Genomic DNA, 16,742 nt, shown 5'->3' with positions numbered 1-16,742 from the left:
ACTCCACCAGGGGTCAGCTCTGAGCCCCTTCTTGTTTGCTATGGCGATGGACAGGCTGACAGACGATGTTAGACAAGAATCTCCTTGGACCATGATGTTTGCAGATGACATTTTAATCTGTAGCGAGAACAGGGAACAGGTGGCGGAGAAACTAGAGATGTGGAGATATGCCCTGGAAAGGAGAGGAATGAAGATCAGTCGCAGCAAGACGGAATATATGTGTGTGAATGAGAGGGATCCAAGTGCAAGGGTGATGCTACAGGGAGAAGAGATAAAGAAGGTGGAAGATTTTAAGTACTTGGGGTCAACTGTCCAGAGCAATGGAGAGTGTGGAAAAGGTGAAGAAGCGTGTACAGGCAGGCTGGAGCGGATGGAGAAAAATGTCAGATGTGATGTATGGTAGAAGGGTTTCAGCTAGGATGAAAGGAAAAGTGTATAAAACAGTGGTGAGACCAGCCATGATGTTTGGACTGGAAGAAAAGACAGGAAGCAGAGCTGGAGGTAGCAGAGCTGAACATGTTGAGGTTTTCTTTGGTAGTGAACAGGTTGGATAGGATCAGGAATGAGTACATTAGAGGGACAACTCATATAAGAAGCTTTGCAGAGAACGTCAGAGAGGCCAGACTGAGATGGTTTGGACATGTCCAGAGGAGAGAGACCGACTACATCGGCAGAAGGATGCTGAGCCTTGAACTGCCAGGCAGGAGGCCGAGAGGAAGACTAAAGAGGAGGTTTATGGATGTGGTCAAAGATGACATGAAGGTAGCTGGTGTGAGAGAAGAGCATGCACAAAGCCGGGATAGATGGAGGACATTGATTCGCTGTGGCGACCCCTGAGGGGAAAAGTCGAAAGGAAAAGAAGACATAAATTCTGTCCAAAATTGTAATTACAAAATATATTGATTCATTTATGTAATTAAATGATGAGATCGTTTTATTTGCCATAAATGATAATGAAATATACACGTATTTCCTTGAAGCAACTACAATTTTAATCATGCAATTTAAAAATAGCACCTCGGTCTGTGGACTTTTCCTTGACGTCGGAAGCAATGATTTCCCAACCCGGAAGTACTTCTCTCAGTCAAGCCTGAAGTGAATACAAAGTATTGTGCGCTCGGAGCTGATATAGAAGCAATCATTTCATGAAATCGCCTGAACAATCCATCACACATTAAAACCTTACATGAAATGACTTAATATTTACTTATATTAAAGAACTCGGGCACGTAAAAGTGAGTTTAGTCTCTGGTTTGCTATCGTTAACTGTGATGGCAGCTTCTATTCCTCCATCGATTTGTGCTCCTATAAGGTGAGTGTTTTTCTGTGGCTCATGTTGGAACGTAAATGCATTCATAGTGCCAATATACTGTATTCATCTACGTTTTATACAACGACATGTATCTGATCACAAGTGTGTGCCTCAAATAATTCTATATACTGTATTGTACATTTGTATGATGAAAGGATACCGTAAAGTGATCTGCGCTGTTTTGTGTTGTCTTGGTCCTACGGAACTATACTGGGGTATTCTGTAGAGATTCTTTTAAACTTAAGCAATGTTTTGCCACTGCCTTCTTCTATTTTGGTGCAAAGGAACCATATCAAAGAGAATCCATGAGTTTAATTGCGACAAAAACCAGTGCGTTATAATCGGACTGGACGGTTGTGGAAAAATATAATTGTTAATTTCAAAAGTTAGGGGTGAATCCACAAACACTAGGAGCCTCTGGTCGCATCTTTAACCGTTCTTCATTTGCACATGCCATTTGGTCTGTCTTAACTTCATATTCACAAAGAAAATTGAGTGAATGACATACAGTACCAACGATGAGAAGGTTTCTTCAGCCGTCATCTGTACAAAAGTGAAGGTTTCGGACGTTTCGCCTCCTATCCAAGAGGCTTTGTCAGCGAACTAAAGTGTACAGTACCAACGTAAACAGGCCCACTGTGTTTGACAGCTGAGTGCACCTGGGGTTCTATTTTATTGCACACATGGAAAATGATACATGCTGGTTTTGTCGTCCATTTAATTTAGTTACAAGCAACGCAAGGCCACCTCCAGGAAAGAAAGAAGAAAGCGGAAACGACAAGCAATCGCCCGAAAGAGAGACTGCGGTATGAAAACAACTTGTTTGGAATCTTATCATGCCTAACAATAAACTTACACCATGCGTTGTTCAGTAACTGAACAAAGTGGAGCCGTTCTTGATCCCTCTGAGGAAATGGATGAAGTGGATGATGAAGATACCAGTCTTGTTGATGAGGAAAGGTGGGATACAGATCTGCACTTTGCCAAAAGCTTTTGCTGTACTGTACAAAATACTCAAAACATGTGCCTACCAGAAAAGGCTGTGACACCTCAATTACCAAACCGAGTTGGGTCAGGTGGTGTGTGAGACATGTCTCACTTTTTTACCCAGACAACGGCTCCACGAAGAATGGCAAGAGCGCGAACGGATTGCACAGGAAGAATTTCGGCTGAGGTCCGAGAAGGAAGAGGCAGCAAGGAAACGGAGAGAGGATGACGAGGTAATGCGATTTTCATCATCCAGAATCAGACTTTCTTCACCATGGTAACGTATATGAAGACTTGTATTCATCCATCCATAATTTGGATTTGTCTGCTTATGTTGAGGACTGAACTATTTAAACTCTTGTTTGGCATGTCATGATGTTTACGTTTTGCTGCTGTTCCCACAGCAGAAAATAAAAGAGGAATGGGAGGCCCAGCAGAGGAGAGAAGGAGAAGAAAAAGAGCAGAAACAGCAGGAGAAACGCAACAGAGAGGTGAAAGGAGCCGCGGGTGGATGAAGGCGGAGAGAAATATATCCATTTCTACATAATCTTCAGTATTGATGATATCCATTCAAAATGTGATTCAAGTTTTATTGTCATTTATAGAAAAAAAATCACGGACTACTTGCCATTGTCAGTGTACATATTATAAAAATTAATGCAAGAGCCATATATAAAAGAAGTCTAGAATGACAATAATACTTATTTTGTCATATGTCACTGTCAGGGAAGTATGGATGTGAAAATACTTTTTAATTTAATTTACTATTTATAATACTTATTTAGTTTATTGTGTGACTTTTTTCTGTGTGCCTGTTAATTTTATGAGTCTTTCCTTGACTAAGTGGCACTAGCAACAAGCATCCTACTCCTTAACAAAGAAACTGTTGCAAAAGCCCATTTCCAGCATCACCAACTGTCACAGCGAGGACGTACTGTATCTTTTAACTTTGTGTTTTAAGTGTCTGAGCCTTTTCTCCAAAAAGCTGCAAAGTACTGAAATGAGCTAATTTTGTTAAAATTGATGTTGCTGTTGTTATCTACCCCTGTGAACGCGATCTTAACACGAATGTACAGACATGCTTCGCCTAAATTCACATTTTCACCTGACATCTTTTTACGCCATTTGTAGGAGGCTGGTCAGAAAATGTTGGACGAAGCAGAACATCAGGTACTGACCAACTGTTCCGTTTGGTCCCTTGAGCGGGTTATCCATGTCAAATTATGAAAAACATATACTGTATCTGAAAAATTCTATCCAGCACACAGTATAGTCATTTTCATGAAACATTGTTGTTACGTATTGATGGTGTTAGCGTGACACTAAATCAAAAAGTTTTCAGCAAATGTAACCTGTTCTCAAAATTATAATTTCATAACATAGTTTCAGAGATGTAAAAATGTTTTGTTTGATAGCAGTAAGGACCTAAAGTATCTATCCCCTCAGGTATTGAATGTAGTATTCATATGATATTAGCTGAATATCTGAGCAGATGTACATACCTTGAATCCTCTGCAATTGCAGGTTTGCTCTCCTTATTGAACTCATTTTTCAAACAATACGTGTTATGTTACATTTTTGGCATGGAATGGCCCTAATACATTTCATAATTAGTCCCATGGGCAAGTTTCATGTATTTTATTTATTTTTCAAGTGATGTCAACATTGGTATTGAGGGGAGGAAATTTTCCCACAAAATTCGACATGTTGGTTGTTTTGCAGCTAGCTAATGGCGGACCATGGATGAATCCTGAGGCTCCGGTAACTGAAAAATCTGAAAATTATGGCACAGAGCGAGATGTCGCCAACTGCCCTTTTTTCCTCAAGACTGGATCCTGTCGATTTGGGGACAGGTACAATGGATTGCCTTCTTTTCTGTGTTTTTTTGTTTTGTTTTTTTAATTCAGCAATTGTCTTTGTTGGTTATTTCTGTCTCATCCTTTTTTGATGTTTTTTTGTTACATTAATGCAAATATATTGTTTTTCTATTTCACTCCTCGTACCTTGAAGGTGTTCTCGAAAGCACGCTTACCCGTCCACCAGCCCCACTCTACTGATCCGTGCTATGTTTATAACATACGGCATGGAACAGTCCCGACGTGACGACTACGACGGGGATGCTTCCCTGGAGCATAGTGAGGAAGAGTTACACGAGTCCTTTACTGAATTCTACCACGATGTTCTACCAGAGTTTAAGAACATCGGAAAGGTGGTCCAATTTAAGGTAAATCACCATCACAATCGCCAAAATTCAGTGGGCCCTGTTCGTTCGAAGATACTGTTCGAGTAGACACCCACCAATTTCCATCATTAGCTCAAGCAAAGTACTTTGAAATCTGGTTACACACTGTAGATGTTCAATCCTTGAAAGAAGTTATTTCAAGTGAAACATATTTACGTGCATCTTAATATGGTATTTCAGTAGCTCAAACCTGAGCATAGAGTAGATTGACAACATGATCACAGTTTGGAGCTGACAAAACCCTCCAAAAAAACAGGAATATTATTGAAATGTAATGCAAAATGAGTTTGGAATTTGCCTTGTCAAAAGTGCTCCCAGTGTTTGTATTATAAATTATCTGTATGGGTTTCACTTGTAAATGGAACTCCTGAGATTTACAGTAAATGAACTTCTAGATAACAATCAAATTGACTGAGATGCATATGTGGATGGGATGAGGACTCAGTCCTGAAGTGCACCTGTCAGATAACTATTGAGACAGCAGTAGTTCTTATTAAGATACAATGAATGTAAGGTAAACAGGGGCGATTGTTATTTTACATCATTATGTTGAGATTAAAATGTGGATGTGATCTTTGTCTTTAGGTCAGCTGCAATTATGAGCCACACTTGCGTGGGAATGTTTATGTCCAGTTTGACACGTAAGCATCACACGAGGGTTTTTGTAAATCTGCTTAGCAAATGATCTGAACTTTGAGCATACATTTCAATTTGTTGTCTTCTGGCTAGTGAGGAGCAGTGCAGAGAGGCCTTGATCAAATTTAACGGAAGATGGTATGCCGGCAAGCAGCTTCACTGCGAGATATGTCCTGTAACACGGTGGAAGAATGCCATTTGTGGTGAGATGACGTTTGATTTATGCTTTTTAGGTAAAGGACAACGACACCTCCTGACAAGTTGTGTCCATAATTTGTAAAATCACTTCAAATGACTTCTACTGAGCGCATTTTACAAAGATTCCACCGCATATAGCTATATTTTACGTTTTAAGACTCGCGCTGAATATTCAGGAAGTCTTGTTTTCGAGTTGATGACGATCCCCTACGTGACGTCACGGAGGGAACGCCCGTGACCGAGAAAGCGACACACAATGGATTTTGGGTACTTTGTTTGGTCTGAAAAGATCATCGATGAGAAGGTTTCTTCAGCCGTCATCTGTACAAAAGTGAAGGTTTCGGACGTTTCGCCTCCTATCCAAGAGGCTTCGTCAGCGAACTAAAGTCTGACTGGTCGTATCGGCCCTATTTATATATCCCTAATGTCCAGACCTGGTGGCGCAGGACACAGCTATGATAGGTCCCTACTCTCAGGTTGGGGGGGCAGAGGACCCCTCCCTGTGGCCCCACTGATTGTTCCTACATTCCTGACTAACGACTGGCCTATTACCCCCACTCCCACCGGTATCACCTCATCAGCATAACGACCCTCATCAGCATTACGAAAGTTGCCTAACCTGTTTTGCCTAAGCAGGCTATTGTATGAGCGATCCAAATTGACCCTCACCCCACCAGACCGGTTTAATGAAGGATTTTGTTGTTTTATAAGAATCGCTTCTTTTACCCCCCTTTCAAACCATCTATGTACTTTCGCTAAGATTTCACCCAAGTTTTCTCACAGGACTGTGAGTTCTGTGATGTAGACAGCCTTGAGTGAAGGGGACCAGAGCACCAAGTCTGGTCTTAGAGTGGTGGCTGCAATCTCCGCTGGGAAAACCAATTGCCAATGTCAATCCGCATCTCCCAATCGCGGGCCATGGATAGCTGTCCAACTTCTGGTTTGGCAGGAGGATAGTTGGGCTTTTTCTGTCCGTCTCGGATGAAAGTCAATGGTGCTGAGCTGGAAGTGGTGGCTCTCATTGGCAAGGAGTTGATGGTATTCCTCTTGCTCTCAAGGACAACTGCCAAACTCTTCAGGACCTGGTTGTGCCTCCAGGTGTAGCGGCCTTGTAACAGGTCAGGATGTGTTTGAGAGTTCCTGGAGTTCGACAGAGGTCACAGGTTGGATCTTCGCCATACCATTGGTGGAGGTTTTTTGGAGATGGCAGCACATCATTGATAGCTCTGATGATGAAGCTGATGTTGCTTGCCTCCATTTCCCGGAGATGCCTCCAGCTGAGCTTTCTCTTCTCCAGGCCTTCCCACCTCATCCATTGTCCCTGCTTGGCAAGAGAGACAGCCGTTGCAGTTCTTTCAGCTTCCTCTTGGCGGCGCACCTCTTCCATCACCATTTTACTTCTTTCCAATGTTGAGGCCTTACGCCAAGATGGTTTGTTTGTAAGGCCAAACCCTTCTCTTCCTAGCTGGACGTGTCCCACAATGATGCTGTGCCTTAGGGCTGCTGTGGCCTGCTGCACTGCGATGGATGGCATCCATTTCCGTCCAGTTGATAGGGGGGTGCAGCTTGACTGATCTTCCGGTCTCTGCAGTCTGTAAGGGTCATCTGAAGTCTCACTTTAGAGTACTTGTACTCTTCGGTGAGTCTTGTGATTGGATGCTCAAGGACCCCTTTGCCATAGAGGCTGATGTTGGACAGACAGCGTGGAACACCAAGCTATCGTTTCACATATCTAGTGATGGCTCGCTCCATCTTCTCCACAGTTGTGAGTGGGACCGCATAGACTGTGAGTGGCCACATTACCCAAGGGAGAAGTCCAAACTGCAGACACCAGAGCTTGAGCTTCCCTGGCAGTGGAGTCTTGTTGATGTTTTCCAGACTATTGGTGCATCGATGAGAAGGTTTCTTCAGCCGTCATCTGTACAAAAGTGACTTTTCACTTTTGTACAGATGACGGCAGAAGAAACCTTCTCATCAACTGCAGACACCAGAGCTTGAGCTTCCCTGGCAGTGGTTTCTTCAGCCGTCATCTGTACAAAAGTGACTTTTCACTTTTGTACAGATGACGGCTGAAGAAACCTTCTCATCGATGGACCACTCCTGTACGACTGAGAGCTTACACAGACAGACTATTGGTGATGTCCTGCTTTAGTTGCTGCACTTAATCTATGTCTCTGAGACTTGCATTGTACCACCTGCCCAGGCTTTTGACTGGTTCCTCAGACACCGTTGGTATTGGGTCATCACCAATGCAGAACTTCACGATTTTTTAGCTCTCCTTTGACTATTGAGATGCTCCGTGACTTGTTCGGCTTGATTTTCATCCAAGTAGCCGCCTGGTGCAAGCTGCAGTAGTGGTCAAGGTGGTCATGTCATGCCCGGATAGGTGGGAGATGGATCCCATTCCTGGTTCGCTCACCCCCCACCACCCACCTTGAGGCCCTGATGATGACCTCCATGGCCATTGTGAAGGCCAGGGGTCAAATCGTATAACCTGCCATGATGCCAACTTCTACACGCTGCCATGATGTTGTGAAATCAGGTGTTGTGAAGCACAGTTGCAGGTCTTCGAAGTAGGCTTTTACCAAGGTAGTAATGGGTAATGGAACATGAAAGAAGTTGAAGGATTCCCAGAGAAGGTTATGGGGAACTGAGCCAAAGGCATTGGCCGGGTCGAGGAAGATGACATGAAGATCTCTCTTCTTTGCCGCATGGATTTGGTGCCAGATCATACTGGTGTGCTCCAAGCAACCAGTGAACCCAGGGATGCCAGCCTTCTGTACAGATGTATCGACGTACTTGTTCTTCTCCAGGTAGGTGGAAAGTCTCTGTGCTAACACATTAAAGATTTTCCCCTCAACGTTGAGAAGGCTAATTGGCCGGAATTGACGGATGTCTGCCGCATCCTTCTCCTAGGAATGAGTACGCCTCCGGCCCTCCACCATGGCTTTAGAATTATCCCTTTCTGCCGCACAATCCTCATGAGCCTCCAAAGATAGCGGAGAACATCTGATATATATATTAAAAAAAAACTCCTCGTCTCACCCCTCATGGGTGGTGTCTGTCCCCCATTTTAGCTCAGGTCCTCTAACAGATGCCAGGAAGCTTGAGGGTTCTGCGCAGTATCCGTGCTGTTCCCAGCACTGCGCTTTTCTGGACCGAGATATCCGATGTTGTTCCCGGGATCTGTTGCAACTACTCGTCGAGTTTGGGGGTCACTGCCCCGAGTGAGAGCTCTCTCCAGCTCCTCTCTGAGCCCTTGGTATTTCTCGATTTTCTCATGTTCCTTCTTTCTGATGTTTCCATCACTCGGGACCGCTACATCCACAACAACGGCTTTCCTTTGCCCTTTATCTATGACCACGATATCTGGTTGGTTGGCCATGACCATCTTGTCAGTCTGTATCTGGAAGTCCCGCAGGATCTTTGCTCGGTCATTCTCTACTATCTTGGGAGGTGTTTCCCATTTTGACCTTGGGGTTTCCAGTTCATACTCGGCACAGATGTTTCAGTACACTATGCCAGCCACCTGGTTATGGCGCTCCATGTAGGCTTTCCCTGCCAGCATCTTACACCCTGCAGTTATGTGTTGGATTGTCTCAGGTGCCTCTTTGCACAACCTACACCTTGGGTCTTGCCTGGTGTGGTGTATCCCTGCCTCTATGGCTCTGGTGTTCAGGGCCTGCTCTTGGGCAGCCAGGATGAGTGCCTCTGTGCTGTCCTTTAGGCCAGCCCTCTCTAGCCACTGATAGGACTTCTTGAGATCAGCCACTTCTGTTATGGTTCGGTGGTACATCCCGTGTAGGGGCTTTTCCTCCCATAATGGTCCCTCTTCCAGCACCAGTTAAAAAAAAAAAAGATAATAATAGATGAAAGAGGAGAGGGTGCGTGTCACGGCTTGTTTTTTTTTTTTCACTGAAAAGAACCCTCTCCACAATACCTTTGAGCTACCAACAATTACACACACACACACACACACACACACACACACACACACACACACACACACACACACACACACACACACACACACACACACACACACACACACACACACACACACACACACACAACTCGAGCCTTAATTTGTGAAGGTGATAGGGTTCTAAATTCCAGGGATTTTTCAGCGATAAATGAAATTTCATGGTTACAAACCGAGAATACAAAATTTTTAATTTGGCCCGTAATTAAAATATTTCCAAAATTCTTCATCTTATTCAGCCATGGAAATTTACCAGAACATTTGTAAACATTGAAATTGTCCAGCCCTTTGCAGCTCTAGAGGTTGATGATATTTTATTGTCTTCTGTCCCCAGGACTGTTTGACAGAAAAAAGTGTCCCAAAGGGAAACAGTGCAATTTCCTGCATGTATTCCGAAACCCCGGCAATGAATTCTGGGAGGCTGACAGGGACCTTAACATTTCCCCACACCATAGCATTAAGGGAAGTCACTCAGAGAGATATTCAGAAAGACACTCAGAGAGAAGGGTGGACAGATCGTGGAGGAGTCACCGCAGCAGAAGCCCACTGAGATCGGAGAGGTCGTACAGCAGACGGGAACACGACCGACGCAGTGAGAGGAGTCGAGATAGGAGGACTTACCAGCACCAAAGAGATGACAGCAGACGCTCATTTGGGTCAGCACGTTATGACAGGACTCGGGGAAGGTACCGAAGTCGAAGCAGGGAAAAGTCCAAGAGCAAAAGTCGAGACCGGAAAAGGAGTCGAGATCGAGACACAAATTTGAAAAGTCGGAATAAAAGTGAAGAGAAAGATAGAAATGGAGTTGGGCTAAAAGACGCAGAAAAAAACAAACCAATCAGAGAAAAGAGCAAACATCACAGCCCGAATGATGAAGACGAAAACCAAAACGTTCCTGATGAGGACAACAAGAGACGTCGCCATCATAAACACTCGAAAAAGAGCAAAAAGAAAAGTAAGAAGAAGCACAAGAAACACAGCCGTTCACCTGAAGCGATGAGTTCATCACAAGAGTCGGATGAAGAGACTGTGAACAAACACTCGGCAGAAAGTCCAAGTGGAAAAAAAGCAGAACGCCATCAGGATGCATTGAGTGCAAGTCCAAGCGCTGAGTGTGAAAAAAGTTCTGTAACACAAGTTGATGAGACAACACAAAGTTCTTAGTGGCTTTTCCCATTAAAAAATGTTTTTGCTGGCTTGCATGACTTTCTTCTCGGCTGATGTGTCAATTGTGAAGATGTTTGGTTGATTTATAAAATGGATGCAACATTTCAGACAGGCTAACAGCAAGGCTTTTAGTGCCATGACATCACTTTCCTGTATATACTGTACTTTTATAAACCGTAAGGCGAGAAAAACTATATTTTGTGCAAAGAGTAATGCTGAAGAACTTGTCATCTTATTTTTTATTTGGTTTATTTTTTGTTTCTTTTGACTACACCCAAAGGACAAAATACACCCGGAAAATAAATGCAACTCAATATATGAAATCCCATGCAACTCATGCAATAAATCATACATGGGGGAGACAGGAAGGAGTTTTAATACAAGAAAAAAGAGCACAAGAAGGAGTGTGAGAAGGAGACAGCAACAATACAAACGAGCAATAAAAGAACAAGCACAACAGGAACACCATAAATAGCCATCACAGACCACTGCAAAAGAGAAAACCACATCATGGACTGGGAGAAGGCCAGAGTCATCCGCACCGAAGAAAACAAACATCAGCGCTGGATCAGGGAGGCTATTGAAATCCGGAAGCGAGAACCAAGAACCATCAACAGGGATGAGGGAGCTTACATGCTCTCTACCACCTGGAGCAGCATCCTGGAGGGGCGAGCGGACAGCGGGGTGTGTGACTTGCCTGTCAGATCTGACAGGTAGGTCACGCCATCATAGTAACACCAGCTGAAAAAGGTGCGTCACAACAACATCCGTGACACTCTGACGAAGTATACGCCGAAACATGTCAGGTATTTGAAACACCTACAATACACTGTAAGAAAATAATCTGTTTAAAATTAATTTGTTGAAGTTCTTTGTGAATGCTCCTTGTCAGTGCTCTTCATGGAACTATGTCGCCAAGTCAAGCTGCAAAGAAAGGGTCTGTATTTTTTTTCCAGTTTGAAGACATTTATTGTTAAACACTGTCAAATAGAAATGCTAATAGCATGGTGAATACAAGTGTTTTTTTTCTTTTGCAGAAAGGCAAGATGATTTTTTTTACTGAATGTTTCAAATAAACACCATGTGGTTGCATTTTTTTGTTTTTTCTCATTTTAGGAACATGATGTTCCTGATTTTGCTGCTGCATGTGAACAATTGAGCGTGCCTTTCATTGGATTGAAACAAATATCCTTTTGCTCCACATTAGACTTCCATAGACATCATTACAATGAGAAAACACAGTTCTTTGGTCATATATGTCAGTGTTTAAATGTAAACCAAAGCATCATGACAAGAAAATAAGCTATTTCTATTTGGGTCACTTTTTTGACTTAGATGTCGTTTCTCTTTTTACAAAATAAAAAACGGTTCATTTCCTTTCGGCTTTTCCCTTCCGGGGTCGCCGCAGCGAATCACTGGTTGAGATTTACAAACGTAACACTACACTGAAACAACACATTTTGAACTGAATTGCATTTAGGTGGGTGCTTTTGAACTGGTTTCATTTATGGGCAGGTTTGTATCATAATTACATGTGATTGATAGCTACACTTCTGCTTTTGTGAAAAATAGTTTTAGGAAAAAAGCCATATTCAAGTGCATGTCTGCAAACTTACACAACACTTGTCAAGACTCCCCAACAACTAAGTCTATTCAAAGTCAAATTATCTAAAGAACATTTTTCAGATGCAGCAGAAGAACAACAACATGATGTGGAAATTAACAGATTGACCACAAATTGATACTGTGGCTATGTTCTTGGTGCTACATTGGTCTTGGAGATGCTGCACAATAAACGACACGACAATTGGAGCTGCTACAGAGGAGACATCGTTGAACCACACTTGGCACGACAGTCACAGGACATCAGAGGGGGAGCACAGTTTGTGTAGAAATATAGCACAGACCTTTTGATTACATACATACGGTACATACATACGAGTACAACACTGACACAGTAAATGGGAGTGAACAAAGATGTGCCAATGTTTGCTCAGGCAACGTCAAGTCTATGTCAGCCCAATTTCTTCCAAAACACTTCGTGGGGCCTCTGCCTCCTGTCGATGGAGAAGAATATCACATAAGCATTAACCATCATCAGAAAAAAAGTTAATTCCTAAATTATATGGGTCTGGAGTTATATGAATTTAAAACGAGGGCGGGTGTCCAAAATACAATGCAATACATACATATTGGTTTATATAGTGCTTTTGTGGCACCTATCAGAATCAGAATCATCTTTATTGCCAAGTATGTAGAACACACAAGGAATTTGTTTCCGGTAGAACACGCTGCACTAGTATCGTCGTCAAAAAAACTGCTAAGTGGCACTATACAGTTCCATTTTGGCTACTGTTGAAGAGTTCAATCCTATGTTCAATCCGTTGCACGGACACCACAAGTAACAATAGCATTAAACTTTGTTGGGCATTTGAGCTTGTATTTTTATTTTTTAATACGCAGCTATAAATCTCTACCCAGCAAAACAATTTTGAACTCTCCAAATACTTCATTCACATCTAAATACACGACTGAATGCATTTTATTCTTGTGCAGGATATAAACTCCTGAAGAAGATAACGGGGCCATATTTTATATTGAGTACTGTTTCAGTCGCCATTTTATTTTCCTCACTTTAGCGTAGGAGGAACAACAGTTTAACCTACAAGTCCACTGCTCTGTTGCTTTGTAATTCTGGTTTTGGACGCACGCAAGTACCTCCTGCAGCAGGTCTGCTTGCTCAATGGCTTTCAGCACATTCTTCTTGGAGGTTTCCTGGGCCTCTCCGCCCAATAGAAATTCATCAAGGATAAAGTACGCCTTCTCAAAGTTGAAGATGATATCCAGCTCACACACCTACACAGGACACAAGAATCAGTCAGTGACGTGAGTGTGTTCAAACTTCAGACTGAACATTATGTGTGGCATATAAGTGGAAACTCACACTGCCAAAATACTTGTCCAGCAACTCCACATATCGATGGATGATCTCCAGAGTGATCAACTCATTGTCCTGATCCTCCACCGCACAGCAGAAATAGAGACTAGCATATCTAACACACACACACACACACACACACACACACACACACACACGCACACGCACACGCACACGCACACGCGCACACACACACACACACACACACACACACACACACACACACACACACACACACACACACACACACACACACACACACAATATATATATAAGCAAGTTGGAATTTGGAAGCGGCCACCTCTTATTCACATTTCACTAGTTAGATGCTTTGAATAGAAAAATTACATGTCAGAAACAGTTGTCTTCTTCTTCTTCTTCTTTTCCTTTCGGCTTTTTCCCTCAGGGGTCGCCACAGCGAATCAATGTCCTCCATCTAACCCGGTTTTGTGCATCCTCTTCTCTCACACCAGCGACCTTCATGTCCTCTTTGACCACATTCATAAACCTCCTCTTCAGTCTTCCTCTCTGTTTCCTGCCTGGCAGTTCAAGGCTCAGCATCCTTCTCCCGATATAGTCACTCTCTCTCCTCTGGACGTGTCCAAACCATCTCAGTCTGGCCTCTCTGACTTTCTCTCCAAAGCCTCTAATATGAGTTGTCCCTCTAATGTACTCATTCCTGATCCTATCCAACCTGGTCACTCCCAAAGAAAACCTCAACATCTTCAGCTCTGCTACCTCCAGCTCTGCTTCCTGTCTTTTCTTCAGTGGCACTGTCTCCAGTCCAAACATCATGGCTGGTCTCACCACTGTTTTCTACACTTTTCCTTTTATCCTGGCTGAAACCCTTCTATCACACATCACACCTGACATTTTTCTCGGGCCGCTCCAGCCTGCCTGGACACGCTTCTTCACCTCTTTTCCACACTCTTCATTGCTCTGGACAGTTGACCCCAAGCACTTAAAATCCTCCACCTTCTTTATATCTTCTCCCTGTAGCATGTAATTCTCAAAACGATGGACACATTTTTATTCCTACAGCCGATGTTTCATATACGTATATTTCTTGCATTTTTCAACAGGTAGATATTGCTTAATTTGGAACCTACAGAAAGAAATAAAGATTATGCTCCGAATAGCCAAAATCGGAAATTCTTCTTTTCTTTTCGGCTTTTCCCTTGATTAATAGGGGCTTATAATTGCCTATGCACGCCAGAAGATGGTGGCAAAACACTACACAAAGCTGCTCATTATCACAATTGTGAACCATCTCTTTGTGATGTCGTACATGAAACCAAATTATATCTGGCTGCTTTATTTTTTTTTGTTTAGTTGTTATGCTAATGCCCGGAGTGCAACACTCTGACGCAATTATTTAAAAAAAAATCCTCAACCTAGATTTGTTAAACAGAGAGGGCGTTTCTGGCATGCCCAACTCAACAGAAATTGAGTGCACAATACCAGAGCTTTATGTGGCTGGCAATAGCTCAGGCACAATTTAAAAAACAATATTCAAGCCTGAATAATTCCTAATCCTTAAATGGACAGGATGTAGTAATTTTCTTTTACTTGATGCTTAAACTCAATTGTCTTTTCTTGTGGACAATGGGTATACGAGTACTTTTATCTTAAGATAGATATGACGTATAAACAATTTAAAACACTCAAATGGCATTCTAAGTGACCAGCATGGGTTCTCACGGAAATAGCAGATTTTGGTGAAACCGTTTATGTATTGAATGTTGTCAAATTGCGCAGGCATAGTTAGTGTTATAGCTAACCTCTTGTAAACAATCTTCAGGTCCCTCCATTCCAAGAAGCTGCACATTTTGGGCTTCCTAGCTAGGATGGTCTGAACCAGATCTCTGGAGATCTTTTTCCTCTCCTTGTCGGAGAGAGGCACATACCACTTCTGAAGGCGAAGCTTTCCTTGGCGGCTGAACAGCAACATGAACTGCATCTGCAGGAGTTAAGTTACACGTCAAGAGTCATGGAATAAACAGGAATTAATCATTAATAGGTAAAGGTTCCTCATGGGGATAAGCGGCTGGAATAATTGAAAGATGGATGGATGGATAGATAGATACACCCTTAGCATAAAGGAATACATAACCACTGAAAAGTAATGCTTTTACACATGTCTTATTAGACTCACTTGTTGAATTCCATAAAACAACACATTCTAAAGGTACACTTTTCTCCTAGACTTTTATTCAGTGTGCTCATTTATATGATGACTTTTTTAGACAGTACCGGTACTCACAAACGATAAAGGTAGAAATACTAATTATATTCCAAAGATGAGGTTTATGGATGTTGTCAAAGAGGACATGAAGGTAGCTGGTGTGAGAGAAGACGATGCACAAAACCGGGTTAGATGGAGGACACTGATTCGCTGCGGCTACCCCTGAAGGGAAAAGCCGAAAGGACAAGAAGAAGACATGAGTAAATTACTCTCAAATGTCATTGAGTACAAAAGCAAAACATAAAAACGTAACCCGGAGCCTTTCTCGGATCCAGTGTATCTGCAACGACTTTGTTCATCTTAGTTACAACCAGACAAAACATGTTTTCATAAACTCAACTTGGCAACATTCAATTCTGGAGAGTCCTGGCTTTGCCATTTCCCTTGCATCAATGCAGTGACCAACTTAAAAAAATACCACTACCTGTATTTTGCCACCAAGCAGAAATCAATTCACAGTTCATATAGGATAAAATAATTTGTTCTTTCGAATGTCTCTCGACAACCACCTGTGACACTTGAGTGAAAAGTTTCATTTCGGCTCATATTCGATTCTTCTGCAAATAGGATGGCAACATCAGCAAAGCCCTTCTCCCCTTGCCACGACGTTCATCGAGCTTCAATCTTCTACAAATAAATCGCGTCTCGTTACCTTGGGTGTTAAGTCGCTTGGGCAATCGCTGAGATGTGGAAGATCACATAGGCACAAACACAAACTTGCTTTCGGTTCGTGTCAGACTAGCAAAATCGCATCTCATTTCATCGTGCTAGTTGTTAGCAAATATTCGTGAGGCAGCAACCAGCTCAAACCTGCCCTGATTGGACAGAAGACAGAGAGAGTTACATTGTGATTGGCTGAAATGTACCGTTATTACTTCGTCAGAAGAATATATACATGTACCTATTTGAAAGTAAAATCTCAGCTGTTCTACGAATTAGTTTATATGGGGGTTTATTCGCCAAAACTAAAGAAATTAAACTAATGACCCATGCATTTAATGTCCTCCAATTCTGAAATGATTACGTACTGGCAGG

General features: G+C 42.6%; 2 protein-coding genes across 6 annotated transcripts; one reads left to right on the top strand and one right to left on the bottom strand.

Annotated features, from left to right (window-relative positions):
- Positions 1-834: 834 nt before the first annotated feature.
- Positions 835-11,901, top strand: zrsr2 (zinc finger (CCCH type), RNA-binding motif and serine/arginine rich 2). Of its 3 annotated transcripts, XR_016114465.1 has the most exons (12): positions 837-1,312; positions 2,039-2,118; positions 2,185-2,272; positions 2,424-2,532; positions 2,704-2,790; positions 3,431-3,469; positions 4,022-4,152; positions 4,310-4,523; positions 5,127-5,182; positions 5,271-5,380; positions 9,692-11,330; positions 11,417-11,901. XR_016114465.1 is itself a non-coding variant. In XM_088992308.1 (11 exons), exons 1-11 carry the CDS (start codon positions 1,272-1,274, stop codon positions 10,519-10,521), a joined length of 1,782 nt encoding a protein of 593 aa, XP_088848434.1. In that variant the 5' UTR covers positions 835-1,271; the 3' UTR covers positions 10,522-11,901. The 3 variants fall into 3 exon arrangements, 2 of the variants coding, with proteins under 2 accessions (XP_088848434.1, XP_088848433.1); XM_088992308.1 differs by having other exon boundaries at positions 835-1,312; positions 2,707-2,790; positions 9,692-11,901; XM_088992307.1 differs by having other exon boundaries at positions 9,692-11,901.
- On the bottom strand, positions 11,463-16,509 carry LOC148900523 (AP-1 complex subunit sigma-2). 3 transcript variants are annotated; one of them, XM_088992310.1, is made up of 6 exons: positions 16,360-16,507; positions 15,726-15,869; positions 15,244-15,422; positions 13,469-13,577; positions 13,243-13,380; positions 11,463-12,581 (listed from the first exon to the last, which is right to left on the bottom strand). In XM_088992310.1, exons 3-6 carry the CDS (start codon positions 15,420-15,422, stop codon positions 12,534-12,536), a joined length of 474 nt encoding a protein of 157 aa, XP_088848436.1. In that variant the 5' UTR covers positions 15,726-15,869; positions 16,360-16,507; the 3' UTR covers positions 11,463-12,533. The 3 variants fall into 3 exon arrangements, with proteins under 3 accessions (XP_088848436.1, XP_088848438.1, XP_088848435.1); XM_088992312.1 differs by having other exon boundaries at positions 15,726-15,802; positions 16,360-16,484; XM_088992309.1 differs by lacking the exon at positions 15,726-15,869 and having other exon boundaries at positions 11,470-12,581; positions 16,360-16,509.
- Between the last annotated feature and the right edge of the window lie 233 nt (positions 16,510-16,742).

This window comes from Hippocampus bargibanti, linkage group LG03 (genome assembly GCF_051943395.1).
Source record: "Hippocampus bargibanti isolate YZ-2025 linkage group LG03, ASM5194339v1, whole genome shotgun sequence".
NCBI lineage: Eukaryota > Metazoa > Chordata > Actinopteri > Syngnathiformes > Syngnathidae > Hippocampus > Hippocampus bargibanti.
This window is presented reverse-complemented; position numbering and strand designations above follow the sequence as displayed.

What these genes read in the sequence shown, in the direction of transcription:
- zrsr2 (XM_088992307.1), top strand. Translation starts at nt 1,272, where the DNA reads ATGGCAGCTTCTATTCCTCCATCGATTTGTGCTCCTATAAG. An exon ending in AACGGAGAGAGGATGACGAG is followed by an intron (nt 2,533 to 2,703) that starts GTAATGCGATTT and finishes CTGTTCCCACAG; the next exon opens with CAGAAAATAAAAGAGGAATG. An exon ending in AGGAGAAACGCAACAGAGAG is followed by an intron (nt 2,791 to 3,430) that starts GTGAAAGGAGCC and finishes CGCCATTTGTAG; the next exon opens with GAGGCTGGTCAGAAAATGTT.
- LOC148900523 (XM_088992309.1), bottom strand. Translation starts at nt 15,422, where the DNA reads ATGCAGTTCATGTTGCTGTTCAGCCGCCAAGGAAAGCTTCGCCTTCAG. An exon ending in CTGAAGATTGTTTACAAGAG is followed by an intron (nt 13,578 to 15,243) that starts GTTAGCTATAAC and finishes TGTGTGTGTTAG; the next exon opens with ATATGCTAGTCTCTATTTCT. An exon ending in AAGCAGACCTGCTGCAGGAG is followed by an intron (nt 12,582 to 13,242) that starts GTACTTGCGTGC and finishes CTCCATCGACAG; the next exon opens with GAGGCAGAGGCCCCACGAAG.